The sequence below is a fragment of the Panthera tigris genome, chromosome F3 (assembly GCF_018350195.1).
Source record: "Panthera tigris isolate Pti1 chromosome F3, P.tigris_Pti1_mat1.1, whole genome shotgun sequence".
NCBI lineage: Eukaryota > Metazoa > Chordata > Mammalia > Carnivora > Felidae > Panthera > Panthera tigris.
The window spans coordinates 12,363,703-12,383,995 of NC_056678.1; the positions used below are offsets into that span (position 1 = coordinate 12,363,703).

The following is a 20,293-nucleotide window of genomic DNA, read 5'->3' on the forward strand; positions in this document are numbered from 1 at the left end:
TATTTTTGACAGAGAGAGAGACAGAGCATGAGCAGGGGAGGGGTAGAGCGAGAGGGAGACACAGAATCGAAAGCAGGCTCCAGGCTCTGAGCTGCCAGCACAGAGCCCGATGCGGGGCTCAAACTCACGGACCGCGAGATCATGACCTGAGCCGAAGTCGGACACTCAACCGACTGAGCCACCCAGGTGCCCCAAATACTGCATATATTTAAAGAGATGGAGTCTTCTTCCTCTGGGAGGTCAGTCTCCCTACGTGGAAAAGTGGTATCAGGATTCTCCCTCGTTCCAGAATTCTAGGTAACTCATCTATAGGGGAAATCATTCCTGATACGGTATTTAAGAACCAAGACAAAACTGGAAACTCAGATGTCTTATCAATAAAATCACACGAAAAGCCAATACTGCTTCTTCCCACCTCCTATCGGGAAAACTCCAATATTATTTCTCTTCCATGCTGTGTTCTCGTAGCTCTTTTAACTATGTTAATTATGTAAGAGAGCTTCCCAGTCTTCTTCTCGCCGTGCACAAACGAAATCATCCGTACGGCATGCCGAATGAGGCCACTCTTCGGCAGAGGCGAAACCCCCAGGGCCCTGGCCCAGGCCCACAGACAGTTGGGACACTCCGTTATCTGTTGTGATTCTTTGTCTGTTCAAGCCCCTCCTCCCAGCTCCCGGTGACTGGAGCCCAGGGTGTGGGGTGTTACCCACGTGCCTCACACGTCACATGTTTAATAAATTCACTCATCTCGAGATTTCCCCGCATGACACCGGACGTCTCGAGGCTGTACTGTAAGAGTCGCTGGCTGTGATGAAGAAATTTGCGGGGAGGTGTTTCTTCAGGTCTTAATATCTGTGATACTTTTCAGTAATGGACAACGCTCTTAAAGTCCTTAATTTGTTTCCTAATTGTGCTCACGTAGGATGGTGTGTGGAGAAATGGATGTACTGCTTATTGACTTAGAGTGCAAGTTCATTCTGACTGAACACGTGAAGAGGCAAATCATGCGTGTGTCATACAGATTGTTGCCATACGCAGCTTTCTTGACATCCTTATCAATGCTGATAGTAACATTCGAAGGGCAATAAAACTGAAACTCGACTTCACTGACATTTAACTGATTTAATCTTTGGTCGGTAGTCACTATGGTCCGAGACTTTAATTTTAGGTTTAAGATTTTTTTAACCGAACGCACGGCACCCGGGTGGCTCAGTCGGTTAAGCGTCCGACTTCGGCTCAGATCATGATCTCACGGTTCGTGAGTTCGAGCCCTGCGTCGGGTTCTGTGCTGACAGCTCGGGGCCTGCAGCCTGCTTCGGATTCTGTGTCTCCCTCTCTCTCTGCTCCTCCCCTGCTCACACTGTCTTTCTCTCAAAAATAAATAAAGATGAAAAAAATTAAAAAAAAAAAAGTTTTTTTAGCCAAATGAGCAAGCATACTTTAAAATTTTGCTTCAATTCCATTCATAGAGAACTGGTTAAATAAATTTTGGTACATCCAATCAGAAGAAACCATGAAACTGTTGTTTTTGAAAAAGGGAAAGCGATATGCACTATATGCACTAATGTGAAAAAAAATCACCAAGATAAATTATAAGGTTTAAAAAAAAAAGGCATAGAAAAGTTTGTATTAAATAATCCCCTTTTTTGTAAATAAGTGGATGTATTTATTTTTCAACATATTCTTTTATGTTGCCATATACATACATTTTTTTTTTCTGGAGAAATATATAAGAAACTTTATCGGTTATAAAAGAAGGGTGGGGATGTTGGACAGGAGGAAAGACTTAGTTTTCCCTTGTATAAAAGCCTTTTGTATCTTATTTTAATATTTTTCTAAAGACAATGAGGTAACTGAGTGATAGGAACTCATTTTTGTTTTCCTCTAAAATTTTCTGTATTTAAAAACATGTAATTATTATTATTTTTAATTTGGTTTATCTGGAATAAGATTGAGGTACATTCCAAAAGTCTCTCTAAAGGAAAGTTAAATAACTTTTCTTTTGTCATTTTGTAGACACGTATTTTTTAAATCCCTTTGATGAGTTCTAAGATTATATATATTTTTAAATGCTTTAAAACTGAGAAGTAACTTGACCGTGTGAAATCTTTGTAAGCTTTTGAAAATGAGTTACAAAGGTAGCACATTCACTTCTTTACAGCCGGAGAATTTATTATCAGGGAATTTACACGTGACATTTTCATCTTTTCCAGGGTTATGGCAGATGAATTAACCAACTCCAGGGCAGGCTTACAGCGTCAAAACCGTGATGCACAGAGTGCCATTCAAGATCTCCTGAGTGAACGGGAACAGTTTCGTCAGGAAATGATAGCTACCCAGAAGTACGGCACTTGTTTCCACTCTCAACTCTTCTTCCTTCTCTTGCGATTTTTGTTACTGTGATAGTTCTTTAGTATTTCTACATGCAGTAACTTATTGACCGTATACTTTGAGGAGCATTTTTAAATAGATGCCCAGAAGGGAGAAAGACTAAAAAAATAAGACCATGTGCGTCTTACATTCTTAATTACGTTCTTATATATAATTCTAGCTATAATAGAAGTGATCTTTGGTTTTATTTATTTATTTTTATTTTTATTTTTTATTATGAAATTTATTGTCAAATTGGTTTCCATACAACACCCAGTGCTCTTCCCAACAGGTGCCCTCCTCAATACCCATCACCACCCACCCCTCCCTCCCACCCCCCATCAAGCCTGTTTGTTCTCAGTTTTTAGGAGTCTCTTATGTTTTGGCTCCCTCCCTCTCTAACCATTTTTTTGATCTTTGGTTTTCAAAGTGGTTTTTGTTTATAGTTGTAGCACTTCTGTATACTTTTTGGTAGTGGCCAAAAAGTGCACCTGTCTCTCCTTTGGGAGGTCTTTTTGAGGACTGTTCTTTAGCATTAGAGTTTACTTTCATGACCATATGCTCCAGAACTATCAAAATTGATGGTCTTTCTTAAAAGTACTTTGTACTTCTATACACACATCTTCCTGGACTTACAGTGGGGTTATGTCCCAGTAAAGTCATCCAAGGTGAAAATACCATGTGTCGAAAATTAATGTAATACACCTAACCTACTGAACATCATGACTTAGCCTAGCCTACCTTAAACATGCTGAACATGTATATTAGCCTATAGTTGGGCAAAATTACCTAATACAAAGCCCATTTTGTTATAAGGTGTTGACTGTCTCGGGATTTGAACACTACACTGAGAGCAAAAAACAGAATGCTTGTTCAGGTACAGAATTTTGTAAGTGTATTCGTTGTTTACCTCCCGATCACGTACCTTGCTGGGAGCTGTGGCTCACTTCTGCTGCCCAGTAAATGAGAAAGTATGGTGCTGCCTACTGCTAGACCAGGAATAGATAAAAATTCAAAATTCAAAGTATAGTTTTAATTAAATGTTACTGCTTTTGCACCATCATATAGTCAAAAAAATCATCAAACCATCATAAGTCAAGGACTATCGTTGATTTATTACAAATCAAATCAGTAAGGGTCAAAGAAGAACTCACAGGGGAAATTATGAGAATGAAAACAATACATATGACGCTTGAACAACATGAGGAGAAGGAGACTGACCCCCACCCCCATGCAGTTGAAAATCCATGTGTAACTTTTGACTCCTCAAAAATTTAACTACTTATAGCCTACTCTCAACCAGAAGCCTTACCAATAACATAAATTGTTGATTAACACATATTTTGTATATCATATGTAGTATACACTATATGCTTTTTTTTTTGTTTTTTAATTTTTTTTTTTTTAACGTTTATTTATTTTTGAGACAGAGAGACAGAGCATGAACAGGGGAGGGGCAGAGAGAGAGGGAGTCACAGAATCGGAAGCAGGCTCCAGGCTCTGAGCCATCAGCCCAGAGCCCGACGCAGGGCTTGAACTCACGGACCGCGAGATCGTGACCTGAGCTGAAGTCGGACGCTTAACCGACTGAGCCACCCAGGCGCCCCAATATATTCTTATAATAAAATAAGCTAAAGAAAAGAAACTATTACTAAAATTATAAGGAAGACAAAATACATCTACAGTACTATACTATATTTACTGAAAAAAAAAAAACCAGCACATAAGTAGACCTCCACAGTTCAAACTCACATTGTTCGAGGGTAAACCATATATCAAAATATCAGATTTTGTGGGAGGCAACTAAAGCGGTGTTTAGAGGGAAATTCATAGCTTTAAACACTTATTTTAGAAAAGAAGAAAGGTCCTGACAGTAATTTAAGCCTACTCTTTAAGAAACACAAAGAGCAGGGGGCACCTGGGTGGCTCAGTCAGTTAAGCATCAAACTTCGACTCAGGTCATGATTTCATTGTTCGTGAGTTCGAGCCCACATCCGGCTCTGTGCTGACAACCCAGAGCCTGAAGCCTGCTTTAGATTCTGTGTTTCCCTCTCTCTCTGCCCTTCCCCTGCTTGTGCTCTCAAAACACAAAGAGCAAATTAAGCAGAAGGAAGAAAATAATAAGAATGAGAGCAGAGATAAATGAAATAGCCAATTCTAGTTCTTTGATGAGATAAATCGAAGAAACCTCTAGGCAGTATAATCAGGGAAAAAAAAGAAAAACATATTGCCAGTGTCAGGAATTAGGAAGGGCATACATTACCTAGATTCTATAGACATAAAAAAGATGATGTGGGGATGTTATGAACAACTATATGCCAATAAATTCAACAACTTAAATGAAATGGACAAAGTCCTTAAAAGACACAAAACTACCAAAGGGTACTCAAGAACAAGTCACCTGAATAGCCCTAACCTATTAAAGCAATTGAATTTTCAGTTAAAAACCTTCTAATAAAGGAAATTCCAGGCCTACATAGCTTTACTGGTAAATACCAGCAAACAACTAAGAAAGAAAGAAAGCCAAATTTACACAGACTCTTCTGGAAAACAGAAGGGAACACTTTCCAACTCACTTTATGAGGCCAGCATTACCTTGATACCAAAATCAGAGGTATTACAAGAAAACTACAGACCGGTATCTCCAATGAACATAGATGCAAAAGTCCTAACCAGAATTTTAGTGAATCAAATCCTACAATATGTAAAAAGGTTTCTACATCGTGGCCAAGTACATTTCATCCTAGGAATTGTAAGTTGGCTTATCCTTCAAAAATCAATTAATGTAACTCATGAAAAAGGAAATAATAGATACACAAATCAGATCAGTAGTTCTGTACCACTAGATGAGTATACCAGTTTATTGTCCCTGTACTAAAATATGAGAACTAAAAAAAAAGTTCTGCTTGTTGATGACTTCCAGATAATGGCATTAATAAATCTATAAATGCTTTCTATAGTCTGATTTTAACCAGAATTTCCAATTTATTGAACTCTGAGAAAAAGATATGCGAGAAAGATACTTACCTGATCCCAGAAGAATGTTTCCCATTTCTTTAGTATTCTTGATTTTTATGTTTTATCCTCTTATTAATATTCAGTGTTCCTCTGTGTTCTATGCAGACTCTTGGAGGAGCTCTTAGTCTCTTTGCAGTGGGGAAGAGAGCAAACCTACTACCCAAGTACGCAACCTCACACCACGGCAGAACTAGCGTTAACAAATCACAAGTTGGCAAAAGCGGTCAATGCTCATCTTCTGGGAAATGTCGGTGCTAACGGCCAAAAAAAGGTTCCATCGCCAGTTGAATTCTGCAGCACCCCAGCAGAAAAAATGGCTGAAACGGTAAAATATTTCTCTCTTGTGTGACTGTGGAACTTCTAAGACTGTCCCCTTACCAAAAGGTGATATGTTATAACACAAAGTGCTTGGGGTTAGGAGTTAGGAATTATGGGATCTAAACCTGATTCTCATGCTAATGAGCTTGAGATCTTGGGAAAACTTGTTTCTTCCTTTGTGTTTTAATTTCTTAAACATTATTACTCTTGGGGCGCCTGGGTGGCTCAGTCGGTAAGCGTCCAACTTCAGCTCAGGTCATGATCTCGCGGTTCGTGGGTTCGAGCCCCGCGTCAGGCTCCGTGCTGACAGCTCGGAGCCTGGAGCCTGCTTCGGATTCTGTGTCTCCCTCTCTCTCTGCTCCTGCCCACTCACGCTCTGCCTCTCTCTCAAAAATAAACATTAAAAAAACATTATTACTATGTCCTTCAGGAGAAAAATGTGATTGTTTTGAAAGGGCCTATCTTTTAGCTATTATCATGAGCTGATAATAGATTACTTCTGACATCAGAAATTATTTCATTCCCATGTATAGATATGAATGTGGCAAATACTGCGGAATCAAATAGTGTAGACCCGGTACCTACAGGCCTGGGTAAATTCAGGGTTCATGCAGATAAGCTGTTAAATACTGTGGTCTCACAGTTCTGTCCTAACCAAAGTCACCTCTATTGCATTTCAATATCTTACTCCTGTGTCCCTATCGCAGGCCTTGTCCTTAACCAGAATGGTCCACTTTTAAAATCAACTCAACACCTCTCTCCATGACCTGTGATCTCAACTCTTCTTTCCAAGCCCTGATTGCTTTAATTGCCCCGGTTCCTCGATCACATAATTTTTATTCCCTCGATCCCTACGTTTTTTTATTTCATCTCATCAGCTCACTCCCCTGGCTTCTTTTCCTTCCATAACTTGCCTATATTTCAATTTTAAGTATCTTTCTCCCTTATCATCCCTCAGGTACCCCGAAAATGTCAGTCCTTTGTCAGTTTGGCACTTGCCTTGTTTCTGTACCTGTCAGATTATAGCCTCACATTCAGTAGATGACTTTGGTTCTTAGTTCACAAAAAAAAGAAGGCACAGGCAGAAAATTCCTTCAAGGTCTCACATGATACCTAGAAGCCTAAAAAAGAAAAATCTCTCTATCTTAAGTTCTCTGATGTGGCCTTATCACCTTTACAAGCGAGAACGTTGGACAAACGGTCCATACTTGTTTGTATGCATGTACCATCCATTCCTCAGTTCCTGCCATGCTAATCCCAGTAGCCTTCTAGCTCTGCTCTTCTCAAAACGTGCTCATATAAAGGTCATCACATTTAAATGCTTTTTTACCATATTTTTTTTTTCAGATTTTTATCTAAATTCTAGTTAGTTAACATACAGTGCAATACTGGCTTCAGGAGTAGAATTCAGGGATTCATCATTCACATACAACACCCAAGTGCTCACCGTAACAAGTGCCCTCCTTAGTACCTACCCACTATCCATCTAGCCCATCCCCCACCCACCTCCCTCCATCAGCCCTCAGATTGTGTCTATAGTTAAGAGTCTCTTATGGTTGGTTTTCCTCTCTCTTTTTTCCCCCTCCCATATGTTCATCTGTTTTGTTTCATAAATTCCACTGAGTGAAATCATATGGTATTCATCTTCCTCTGACTGACATTCTGCTTATCCAAATACATTCTAGTTCTATCCACATCATTCCAAATGGCAAAATTTCATTCTTTTTGATGGCTAAGTAACATTCCAGTGTGTGTGTGTGTGTGTGTGTGTGTGTATACACATCTTCTCTATCCATTCATCATTCATTGGACATTTGGGTCCTTTCCATGGTTTGACTAGTGTTTTTAATGCTGCTGTAAACATTGGGGTGCATGTACCCCTTCAAATCAGCATTTTTTTGTATCCTTGGGGTAAATGCCTAGTAGTACAGTTGCTGGGTCATAGGGTAGTTGTATCTCTAACTTGTTAAGGACCCTCCATACTGTTTCCCAGAGTGTGTGCACCAGTTTGCATTCCCACCAGAAGTGCAGGAGGGCTCCTCTTTCCCCACATCCTCACCAATACCTGTTGTTTCTTGGGTTGTTAATTTTAGCCATTCTGACAGGTGTGAGGTGGTATCTCATTGTGGTTTTGATTTGTGTTTCCTTAATGATGAGTGATGTTGGGCATCTTTTCATGTGTCTGTTAGTCATCTGGATGTCTTTGTAAAAATGTTCATGTCTTCTGCCCATTTCTTCACTGGATTATTTATTTTCTTGGTGTTGAGTTTGATAAGTTCTTTATAGGTTTTGGATACTAACCCTTTATCCAATATGTCATCTGCAAATATCTTCTCCCATTCCATAGGCTGCCTTTTACTCTTGTCAATTGTTTCCTTCGCTGTGCAGAAGCTTTTTATCTTGATAAAGTCCCACAATAGTTCACATTTGCTTTTGTTTCTCTTACCTCCAGCAAATAGTCTAATAAGAAGTTGCTGCAGCCAAGGTCAAAGAGGTTGCTGCCCGTGTTCTCCTCTAAGATTTTGATGGTTTCCTGTCTCACATTTAGGTGTTTCATCCATTTTAAATTTATTTTTGCATATGGTGTAAAAAAAAAGTGGTCCAGTTTCATTCTTCTGTATGTCACCGTCCAGTTTTCCTAACGCCATTTGTGGAAGAGACTGTCTTTCTTTCCTTTGGGTATTCTTTCCTACTTTGTTGAGGATTACTTGACCATATAGTTGTGGGTCTATTTGTGGGTTTTCTGTTCTGTTCCATTAACCTCTATGTCTGTTTTTGTGCCAGTACCATACTGTCTTGATGACTGCAGCTTTATAGATAAGTTTAAACTCTAGAATCATGATGCTTCCAGCTTTGCTTTTCTTTTTCAGGACTGCTTTGGCTATTCGGGGTCTTTTGTGTTTCCAGGCAAATTTTAGGATTGTTCTAGCTCTAGCTCTGCGAAAAATGCGAGTGGTATTTTGATAGGGATTGCATTAAATGTGTGGATTGGTTTGAGTAGTAGAGACATTTTAACAATATTTGTTCTTCCAATCCATGAGCATGGAATGTTTTTTCCATTTCTTTGTGCCCTCTTCAGTTTCCTTCATAAATTTTCTAGTTTTCAGAGTACAGATCCTTTAGTTCTTTGGTTAGGTTTATTCCTATGTATCTTACAGTGTTTGGTGCCATTGTAGTTGGGATCGATTTCTTGATTTCTTTTTCTGCTGCTTCATTATTGGTGTATAAAAATGCCGCTGATTTCTGTGCCTTGATTTTACATCCTGAAACTTTACTGAATTCATGTATTAGTTCTAACAATTTTTTGGTGGAGTCTTTCAGGTTTTCTGCATAGAGTATCATGTCGTCTGCAAATAATGAAAGTTTTACTTCTTCTTTGAATGCCTTTTATTTTGTTGTTGTTGTTGTCTGAGAGCTGAGGCTAAGACTTCCAGTACTGTGTTAAAAAGTAATGGTGAGAGGACATCCCTGTCTTGTTCCTGATTGTAGAGGAAAGCTCTCAGTTTTTCCCCTTTGAGGATGATATTAGCTGTGAGTCTTTCGTATATGGCCTTTGTGATGTTGAGGTAGAATGGATGTTATATTTTATCAGATGCTCTTTCTGCATCTATTGAGAGGATCATATGGTTCTTATTTTTTCTTTTATTAATTTGGTATATATGTTGATTGATTTGCAAATACTGAACCATCCCTGCAGCCCAGGAACAAATGCCTCTTGATCATGGTGAATAGTTCTTTTAGTGCATTACTGGGTTCAGTTTGCTGATATCTTGTTGAAAATTTTTGCATCCATGTTTATCAGGGATATTGGCCTATAATTCTTTTTAGTGGGGTCTTCGTCTAGTTTTGGAATCAAGGTAATGCTAGCCTCACAGAAGGAGTTTGGAAGTTTGTCCAGAAAAAAAAAAAAAAAAAAGGCTACAGCTATGTGTGTTTTGTACTCTTTGTTAAAAGAAGCCAGATCCAAAAAATAAAAGTAAAATATATGTAAATAAATAAACATTTTAAAGATCAAAAGAAAGGAAACTAGAGCCTATTTCCCCTAGATCTGAAGCTTTGCAGCACTCTGTGATCCGTAGACTCGGTGCGTGCACGGGGTTTGTGCTGGTCTTCTGGGGAGAGGGCCTTCCCCACTGATTTTTTCAGGCCAACTTGCCCTCTAGAGACGCGTCAGTGCAGGTGGGGGGGTCTCGGCGTTAGGCCCCTCCAGTCTCCTCTTGGCGGCACTGTTCAGCTCACTGAGGTGGATGGGTGCTGACGGGCAGGTGGCAAATGGTGTCGCCCTGTTCTCTCATCCCCCGAGCGGAGAACTCGTGCCTGCCACTCTTCAGAAGCCCCCCTCACAGAAGAGCGAACAGTCCCCACTCTCGTGTCCCAGGATTCCGTCAGATTCCTACCTTCACCCTGCCTGTGTCCAGCTGCTTTATCTCAGGCACCCAGCTGGGTTTCTAAACCCCAGATTTTAGGGACTCACGCAGGATGGCGTGTGCTGAACTTCCGGGAGAGGGTCTTGCGTAGCTTTTGCCATTTCCGGCCCGTGCCGGGGAAGCAGTCGCGCAGCCACACGGTGGCTCGGAGGCTCGCTGCCCTCAGCCGGCACCCCCAGTCCTATGCCTGGGAACAGTACAGCACACCGGCACCACCTGTCCTTCTGTCCCCAAGAGGCCTTGCCACCACGCCCAAAAACGGGGGAACCGTTTCTCCCCGTGCGACCCAAGGGATCCTCAGACCATGCTGTCCGGTCCCAGGTCTCCACCCTCCATCCCTGCGGGGTCACCCCTAAGCCAAGCACCACCCCAGCGGGGGCGGACTTGTAAAACATCAGATTTTGTACTCTGCTGCTTAGAATACCTTGCGTCTCCATAAGCAGGGCTCCCTCCCCTCCACAGCACGCAGTTCTTACCTCCCCCAAATCAACTCTCTGTGGTTCCTACCTTCCAGGATTCTACTTGCAGACTTGCAGTTTTGTTCTCTCGGTCCTCACGTCCTCTTGGGTGTCCAGAATGATTTGATATTTATCTAGCTGTGTTCAAGGGACGAGGCAAGCTTGGGGTCCCCCTACTCCTCTGCCATCTTAACTCCTCCTCACTTTATTACCCTAGTTCATGTGCCAGCGCTCCTTCCTTGATATCCTCTCGACTTCTCTGACCTCACTCATTCTTGGCCCCCATACTCCCTCTCAGGACACCTCCTCATCACCTTTTTTCCTCCTTTAAATGTTGATGTTCCATAGGAGTCTGTTCCCCATGCTTTTCAAACTCCCTTAGTTTCTGAAACACCATATACTTCTGACTCCTCACTACTCCGTGACCATTCTTTTTCAGTCTTTTGCAAGGATGTGAGGCATCCTCCTCCCGTGCCCACTCTTGAGCCTTTCCTCTCATAACAGACTTTCTGTATTCTGCAGGGACTATCCTGTTCCCATAGCTCCGTGCTTGGGACTTCGACGGAGATATTTGTTTCTGGGTTCAAGAGACCTGTCCAGCTTGCCACCTCCATATGTGCATGTCAAAGACAGCTGAAGATAGGACAACTGGTCTTTTCTCCTTGCTTTTGCATTTGCATTTCCCCCTCCCCCCAAAAAGAAAAAGAACCCACTTCCCCCTGTACTCCCTCTTAGTGAACTATACCTCTATATAGATGTTTTAAGTATTTCATAAAATAAGGCATATAAAGCTCATAGAAGATTCCAAAATATAGTAATTTCTCAGTAAATGGTACCATTTTTTTTTTACTTTCTTCATCCCCCTAATCCTGTTGGTTTTACAAATCCTATCAGTTCCTTCTATTTTGTCCCCTCTTCAGGTTCAAACACCTATCCTCCAGCCTCAATCATTGCAGTAGCCTTTTTACCAATAGCCCTCGCTTTTTACCTGCCTCCAGGCCATCCTCTACTGCAATTAGAGTCTCTCTCTACAGAGAGTTATTTTTTAAATGCCGGTCCAACAAAAAAGGAAAAAGTCAATCCACTTGTGTTGGTATTCCTGTTCACGCAGCTCCCAGTCTCCCTCATTATTGAGTCTCAATTCTTCCATATTATATAGAAGGCTTTTCAAAATCTTTATTCCATCTCTTCTCAAGGATTATTAGCCAGGTGTCCCTACACTGTGCCCTTCAAATCCTAGCAGCCTCAACCACGTCTCATTGCACAGACATGCCATTGTACTGCAAGCCTCTGTGTATACGTTCTGCCTGGACTGTCCTCGCAGCACCTCTCCACCTTTAAGAATCAGCCCTCCCCGAATCTCCCTGGCAAACTCGGATGGACCTTCCCCCAGGCTTCCACTGGGTTTTGTGCATTCGTCTGTGATAGCTCTTTGCCGTGTTCGGTTGCAGTTGTTTGATTCGCCCCCTCTCTCCCTAACTGCAAGCTCCGTGAGGGTGAGGACCGTATCTTATGTTTCCTCAAGATCTGACACAGCAATCCCGTACACATAGTAGGTGCTCAGCTGTTTACAGAATGCATCCATACCCAAAACTAAATTCATCATCTTTTTTTTTTTTTTGAGAGAGAGACAGAGACAGCGTGAGTGGGGAAGGGGCAGAGAGAGGAGGAGAGAGAGAATTCCAAGCAGGCTCTGTGCTGCCTGTGCAGAGAGCCCCGTGTGGGGCTCAAACTCACGAAACCGTGAGATCATGACCTGAGCCAAAATCGAGAGTCAGATGCTTAACTGACTGAGCCACCCGGGTGCCCCTAAATTCATCATCTTTATCCTTTCTCTTCTCCTTGTTGGGAAGCTGTGTCACTGCCTATTCAGTTGCTGCCGGTAGTATGTGGTATAACTGACAACTTCCTTGAAACACGCACTTCCCTTGGCTTACATAACTGCACACCTTCCCGGCTTTTCTCTTCTCTGACCGTTCTGTTTTACTATACGATTTTAGGTATCCTGCAGGCATGTTCTAGATCCCCTTTTCCCAATCTCTTATCCACCACGTTCTCTTAGTTAACATACCTAACAGTCCTCCTTTCTTAGGGTCTCTTGAACCTTTCAGCCCCTTTGCTTCAAGGTCATCATTTCTTAGCTAGCTTACTGTAGTAAACTCCCTTTCTTTGTTCTTCCCACGTCTGCTTTTAATGCCTACCCTTTCCCGTCTCTTCCAACTGAGTATATAACATGTTTGTCTGAAAGGTATCCTGCTTAAAATCCTTCCCCGTCACCTTCAGGCTAAAATCCAGAAACCTATCTGTACTGGTATCTCAGTCTCCTTCTACCGAACTCCTTTGGTATGTGGTTTCTCTCTCTATAGACAGAATGTAATAACAGAGTATCTCAGTACTTTTCTTATTTTCCCTTCTAAATTTATGAGCAAGTTTTCGTTAAGCCCTTCGTCTTTACTTGTCCTGTAGCACCCAACCAAATTTTACAAAAATAGGATCTCAAAAACTCAGTGGAAAAAGCAGCAATCTAGTTGAAAAGTAAAGGTCCCAAAATAGAACAGTGGCCCTTAAATGGTGCCAGGACATTCTTAAATTAGCTCTAGTCCTTTGGGTATGTTGGTAACTTAGAATGAAAAAAACCTGCTGGACAACTTGAGAGAGAGACAGGCACATCCAACCACATCTGGAAGCTCCTTACATAAGGCACAGGCTTGCACAAGAAAGCAAGAACATTCTTTCCCCTGCTGCTTTTCCCAGTTCCTTTCCAACTGCAGTGCCTACCTCGTTTGCACCACGACCCATCCTCCTCCTGTGAATATGGCTGGGCGCATGTAAGCGTGACAAACAGGAGCTATGAACTAAGCGTGTTATCCTTGCCCTTCACTGGAGAATTGTATTCAACCCAAAGGTTCCTCCTGTTGTGGGTCGTAGAACAGGACGTGTCAGAGCAGAAGAATTCAGAGAGCACGGTTCTATGACATCCAAGAACATGAACAAGAACATGAACAAGAACATGATTGTTAGCATAAAATGTTGCATATAAACTAGAAACAGAGGCATGAAAAGCCATTGATTTTACAAGTAACTCATTATAAACTTTGAAATACAATTTCAGTAGAAGAATGCAGAATCCTGATTCCAGGCAGTTAATGAAAGATCATAGAAGGAAGGTGGTGGGTGCTTTTTGGTTAAGGGTAAAAACTGATGCCACTTAAATTGATATAACCATCATATTTTCTTCTGTGTTTTCATGCTTTTTCACCAATATCCATAAAAGAACATTCATTTCATCATTTTTGAAAACTAGGCAACCTAGGTAATGTCATAACTAGACACCGTTCATAATTTAGAGCTTTTTGAAAAGGGAGAAGTTCTCTAACCCATCAAATTCATCATTCAGATGTTATTTTTTCTGGTAGTTACATGTGAATGAAATGGGGTTTTATAAGTACTTATATTAATCAATAAAGCCAAGGGCTTTTACAGTCCCTAATGCACTCATCTGACATTACCTCTTGTTTTCCCTAGGTTCTACGCATTTTAGATCCAGTTACCTGTACAGAAGGCTCACCTGATAACCCATTTTCTGAGTCTTCACCAACCACCTTGCTTGCTACAAAGAAAAATATTGGACGATTTCATCCCTATACTAGATATGAAAACATAACTTTCAATTGCTGCAACCACTGCCAGGGAGAACTTATCGTCCTTTAACATTCAGTGTGTCGGAGGCACACCACAGGCACTTGCTTCTCTGGGGGCTGGAGTTCTTACAATGGTAGAAGTAATATCACTTTCTATTTAAGTAATCTATATCCCCAAAGATGTTTTATGTACTGGACCACAGATTACCCTTTCTTAATAAGTATCTCAGGGTAAGAAAAGAAGGAAACTGTGTAGCTATATTTAAAGGAGATGATAACTTTGCAGGCACTGTATGATGCTTTTCCTAAAGGACTCTGAAAGAAAACGATTCCACCTTTATTTTAAGCCCTAAGTTATATCTTGCTGTGTATTTAATATGAGCAGACTTAACTTTTGGTACTCTTAATGCAAGGTGGGTCATATGCGGCCACACCACTCATTTACTGTTGTCTCCGGTTAGTTTCTGGTTTTTTGTTTTGTTTTTTTACACCACGGCAGTACAATCGAATAGATGCAACAGGGCTTGTATGGCCTGCAGAGCTTAAAATATTTCCTATCAGGTCCTTTACAGAAAGTTTTCTGGCCCCTACTCTCAAGGAATGATAGCCAGGGGGATGGGTGGAGGGAGTGTCCATTCCCTTTTTGGTGATTTTGTTGGGGCTACAAAGGAGGCTCATGGAAATACTATGGGTGAAGGGACTAATATTTTAAAACCAAATGCTACATGTTAGAAAAATTAAAAGTATTTTACCAGCATATTAGCAAGTGTTTCAGCAAAACATATTATGTTGGTTTTGTGTGGGGAATGCCATAGTTTGAATGGGTGCAACTTGACATATATAAAGAAAACAGATTCCACTGAGCTCATTTTGACAAATGCAACACAGTAGGAATATCCAATTTGATATAAAATGTGGTAGAGAAAGTGGAATCTTTCTGGAACATTGAACAAAATGAAAAATGAAATCCATCAATTAATAATTGTTTATGATGCACCATCATAAAACACCCTTTTTATAGGTCTTTAAAAATATCCACAATATGTTTCCACCAGATTACACCATAGTAGGTGCAGAACTGTCTATCAAAAGAGAAATCTCCTGAAGACAAATCTGGTCAAATAACATATTTTAATGTCAACTTAATGGGTTTTTTTGTCTGACTCATCAGAGTTATACTTTGAAATGGCAATAAATTTCTCTACATTCTTTATTTTGTATATTGATTTAATGTGCTTGTCAAGTCTTCCTCTAACTTATACTATTTATAGTTGATTCTTCAGCCTTTCCTTTAGGTTTACTTAGCATAAAACTTGAGGAAAACATAGAGGAAAAGCTTCATGACATTGGATTTGGCAATGATTTCTTGGATATGACACCAAAAGCACAGGCAAGAAGAGAAAAAAATAGTTAACTTCATCAAAATTAAAAACTTTTTAATCAAAGGACAGTATCCACAAAATGAAAAGGCAACCTACAGAACCAAAGAAAATATTTGCAAATCATATAGCTAATAAGGGTCTAGTCAGAATAAAGGTCTACAACTCAGCAACCAAAAAACAAACCTAATTAAAAAATGGGCAAAGGACATGAAGAGACATTTCCTAAACAAAGATGTACAAAATGCCAATAACATATCAAAAGATTCTCAACATCATTAATCAGTATCACTTCATGCCCATTACAATGGCCACTTATCAAAGAAGGAAAATAAGCATTGACATGGATGTGGAGAAATTAGAACCCTTATACGTTACTGGTGAGAATGTAAAATGGTGCAACCACTGTTGAAGACAGTATGGTAGTTCCTCAAAAAATTAAACACGGGCACCTAAGTGGCTCAGTCGGTTGAGCATCAGACTCTTGATTTCGATTCAGGTCGTGGAATGGAGCCCTGCGTCAAGAATCCCAAGCTCTGCTTGGGATTCTCTCTCTCCCTCTGCCCCTCTCCAGCTCACGTTCTCTTTCTAAAATAAAATTTAAAAAAAAATCAAAGAATTACCATATGATCCAGCAATTCACTTGTAGGTAAACACCCAAAAGAATTGAAAGCAAGGACCCAAATAGTTGTATACCAGTGTTCACAGCAGCATTATTCGTGTCGCCAAAAGGAAGGTGAAAGTAACATAGGTGTCCTTTGATGGATGCATGCATCCTTATCCATTTGATTATCCATTGATAAGCAAAATGTGGTGTATATGTGCAGTGGAATATTAGCCTTAAAAAGGACTGAAAATCTGGTATATGCTACAGCATAAATGAACCTTTAATATGTTACACTAAGTGAAATAAAAGGACAAAGAGTGTAGGTACATGAAATAAATTCATAGTGACAGAAAGCAGAATAGTGGTTATGGGGAGTCAAGGGAAGGCAGAACAGGGAGTTTTTAATTATTACAGAGTTTGCTGGGATGATGAAAAATCCTGAAGATGGCAAGTCATGATGGTTGTACAATATGAATATACTTAATGCCCCTGAATTATACATTTTAAAAATGGCCAGAGTGGTAAGCTTTGTTATATATATTTTATCACACACACAAAAAATTGTGCATATACTCATAACCACAAGCCAATAGCACACTTCTGCAATGGTTGGTTGAAGAATGTCAAGAATAGTAACAATAATAAAGATAATTAATTGAGCTAAGCAAAAGAAAAAGAGAGAAAATGATCTCAAATCGACAACCTAACATCACACCTAAGGACCTAGAAAAAAAAGAGCAAACTTAAGTCCAAAGCTAGCAGAACGAAGGAAATCAAAACTAGAGCAGAGATAAAATAGAGAACATAAAAACAGTATCAAGGAAATAGAAAATTGGTTCTTTGAAAAGACCCACAAAATTGACAAACCTACAGCCAGACTAAGAAAAAAAGAAGATGCAAATAACTAAAATCAGAAATGAAAGTGGGGGAATTATTACCAACCTCAAATAAGTAAAACAAACAAAAAGGAGTAATAGTACTTCAACAAATAAACTAGATGAAAGTGGACAAATCCCTAGAAACACACAAATTACCAAAACTGACACAAGAAGAAATAGAAAATGTGAACAGGCCTATAACAGATTAAATCGGTAAAAAAAAAAAACAAACAAACAAAAAAAACTTTCCAACGCCATATATTCTTATGAATATAGATGAAAAAGTTCCTCAACAAATTCCCAGCAAACTACAACAGCACAGTAAAGGGATTATATACCATGACCAAGTGGTATTTATCTCAGGAATGCAAGGGTAGTTCAACATGAGAAAATCAACCAATGTAGTATATCATACACACACACAATGTGTATATCATATGTATAGGATATACACACATCATATAAGAGGACAAAAGGGAAAAACTACATGATGATTTCACTTGATGCAGAAAGAACTTTTGATAAAATCCAACACCCTTTTATGATAAAAGCACTCAGAAAAATAGGGACCAAAGAATAGGAATAAGTAGAATAGAGTGGTACGAACTTCAACTTTATAAGCATTTATGGAAAACCCCACAGCTAACATCATCCTCAATAGTGAATGACTAAAACCTTTCCTTTTAAGATCAAGAACAAGACAAGGATGCCCACTTTTATCACCACTATTCTACACTATACTGGAAGTCTTAGCCAAAGTAATCAGTCATGAAAGAGAAAAGGAATCCAATTTGGAAAGGAAGAAGTAAAACTATCTCTATTCACAGGTGATGTTATCCCATATGTAGAAAATTCCAAGAAATCTACAAAAACTCTAGTGCTGATAAATTCAGCAACATTTCACAGTGTATCAATGCAAAAATTCATTTGTTTGTTTTTGAATATACAACTCAAAAGCAAATTAAGAAGACAATTCCATTTGCAGTGGAATCCAAAAGAATAAAATATCTGTAAATAAATTCAACCAAGAAGGTGAAAGACTTGTACGGTGAAAACTGCAGCAATGTTGCTGCACTGAATGAAAAGACATCTGTGCTATTATGGGTTGGAAGGTAATTTTATTAAAATGACAGTACTACCCAAAACAATCTATAGGTTCACTGTGATCTCTATCAAAATTCCAACAGCCTTTTTTGTAAAACTGTTGTGGAATATTCAAATGTTAAGTTGCTTTGTATCATTAGCGATAACTGTAAGCAACCCAAACTAGTTATAACGGAATTTTAAATTATCTGGTGTATGCTGAAAGTGCCGTAAGAAGTTGAGACAGGATTCAATGATTCTGTGTTTTCTCATTTAGGGTCGAGTGATTAAAGTACGAATACCCAGTTGACGAGAGCCGTGTCCTTTGAAGCTTTAACAGAACTCCTACACTGATTCTCCAGTCTCCAATCACACTTGTATGGGTGCCTTTGTCCTCCACCCTTTAAATGCTCTTACGCATTTTGAGTACTGTTCCTCCACGTGTCAGATTCCTGTATAGTCTTAGTCTTAAATATTTCACATCTACCAAGGTATGTAAACTTTATAACATGCCTCAGAGAGAAGATTTTGCAATCATGCAGATCACAGCCTGTGAGCAAACTGCTCCCCTCTATATTTTAGTTTCCTCATCTGCAAAACAAGACCAGTAGGGTTGTTACAAGGATTAAAGCAAATGATTTACGTAAAGCATCTCCAACAATACCATGTACACCATAAACTCTAAATAAGAGCCAGCTAATTTTGTAACATACCAAAATTGGATGCATAATTACTATCTTCATTTTGTAAAGAACATGAGGAAGTAAGCCCACCCTATTCCTCAGCTTTTGCCACAGCTATTCAAACTCAAAGTTGTCATAGGCAGGATTTTGTTTAAGGCCTTGAACCAGGCTTGTTTAAGAGGTCACTACAGCTTTATGAAATGTTCTATTGCCATCTTTTTTTAATAATAAGAGAGACCAAGAATAGAAATTTGTCCCTTTCTTCTTTCCAGCTAGAAATGCCAATAAATTACAAGTAAAGGAATCTAGCGTTCATTCGTTGTTCAATTTGTTGCACGGACTACGGTATAACACAATACAGCAATGCGAGGGAAGAAATTTATTTTGTTTAGTGTTAAAAAAAAAAAAAAAAGATAAATTCACTGTCAGTATCACCAAAAGATAAATAGCATTTCCATAATTTCGAGTATGACCAAAGCACACAGGCCATTAGAAATGATATACAAAATTCTGAGGGTAGCAGCTTCCAAATGAAGTATTTAAGATACTTTCAGTTATAATGATCAGTAAAATGAAAAGCTTTGGCTTCTGACATATGTAGGTGGCTCTGCAATTGTTTAGAATGCTTTGCTTCTAGTCGGAGCTGTCTAGTTCTTTCTCTGACAGCTTGTTGCTCTGCTAGTTTTTCGATCCGTTTCCTTCGTAGCCATCTGCAGAAAAAGATATGATCAGAACTGGTGAGTATACACCTCTCTTTTGCTGTAAAGTTACTACTGCAGGCTATTAAAGGAAATTGAGTTCTTTACATTGAAATGCTGTAGTCACAACAAAAATTATTAAAGTACTAACTGAAAAATTTCAGACTTATCCCCTATGATCACACAAGGAAGCACAGTCACATTTGCAATCAAATACTTAAAATTAAGTTTCTCTTACAATGAAACTGCCAGCTAAAAAAACTGGGTTTTTAGTAATAAATATAATATTTCACATGTGATAAAGGTCCTATTCTTTTTTTTAATATGATTTTCTAAGCAATCAAGTATTTGATAGATTCCAAATAACTTATTTTTTGCAACTAGCTGTATTCTAAAACATGGCTCAGTTAGGTTAAGAATACCAACATACAGAAATATTGCCTTACCACTTGCAATGAGCACTGGGTGTTGTATGTAAGTGATGAATCACTGAATTCTACTCCTGAAACCAATACTGCATCGAATGTTAACTAAAATTTAAGTTAAAAAAAAAAGAAAGAAAGAAAGAAAGGAAAAGACAGAAAGAAAGAAAAAGAAAGAGAAAGAAAAGAGAAAGAAAGAAAGAAAGAAAGAAAGAAAGAAAGAAAGAAAGAAAGAAAGAAAGAAAGAAAGAAAGGTAGGTAGGTTACCTCGTTCTTGGTAGACATTAATGTGCTCTATGGTGAAGAAGAGT

At 39.3% G+C, this 20,293-nt stretch overlaps 2 protein-coding genes across 7 annotated transcripts in view; one reads left to right on the forward strand and one right to left on the reverse strand.

The window, feature by feature from the left end:
* BLZF1 (basic leucine zipper nuclear factor 1) overlaps positions 1–15,445 on the forward strand; it is a 29,762-nt gene extending 14,317 nt beyond the window's left edge. For all 3 annotated transcript variants that reach the window (XM_007077010.3, XM_042976668.1, XM_042976669.1), the window contains exons 5-7: positions 2,214–2,342; positions 5,494–5,713; positions 14,117–15,445. In XM_007077010.3, the coding sequence (XP_007077072.1) occupies positions 2,214–2,342; positions 5,494–5,713; positions 14,117–14,302 (535 nt within the window). In that variant the 3' untranslated portion in view covers positions 14,303–15,445. The remainder of the gene's footprint in view (positions 1–2,213; positions 2,343–5,493; positions 5,714–14,116) is intronic.
* A 3,781-nt stretch (positions 15,446–19,226) lies between these two features.
* The window catches only part of CCDC181 (coiled-coil domain containing 181), a 28,329-nt gene continuing 27,262 nt past the window's right edge, over positions 19,227–20,293 (reverse strand). For 3 of the 4 annotated variants that reach the window (XM_007077014.3, XM_007077011.3, XM_007077013.3), the window contains exon 6: positions 19,227–19,572. In XM_007077014.3, the coding sequence (XP_007077076.2) occupies positions 19,413–19,572 (160 nt within the window). In that variant the 3' untranslated portion in view covers positions 19,227–19,412. The remainder of the gene's footprint in view (positions 19,573–20,293) is intronic. The other variant, XR_006213839.1, reaches the window with a different exon arrangement.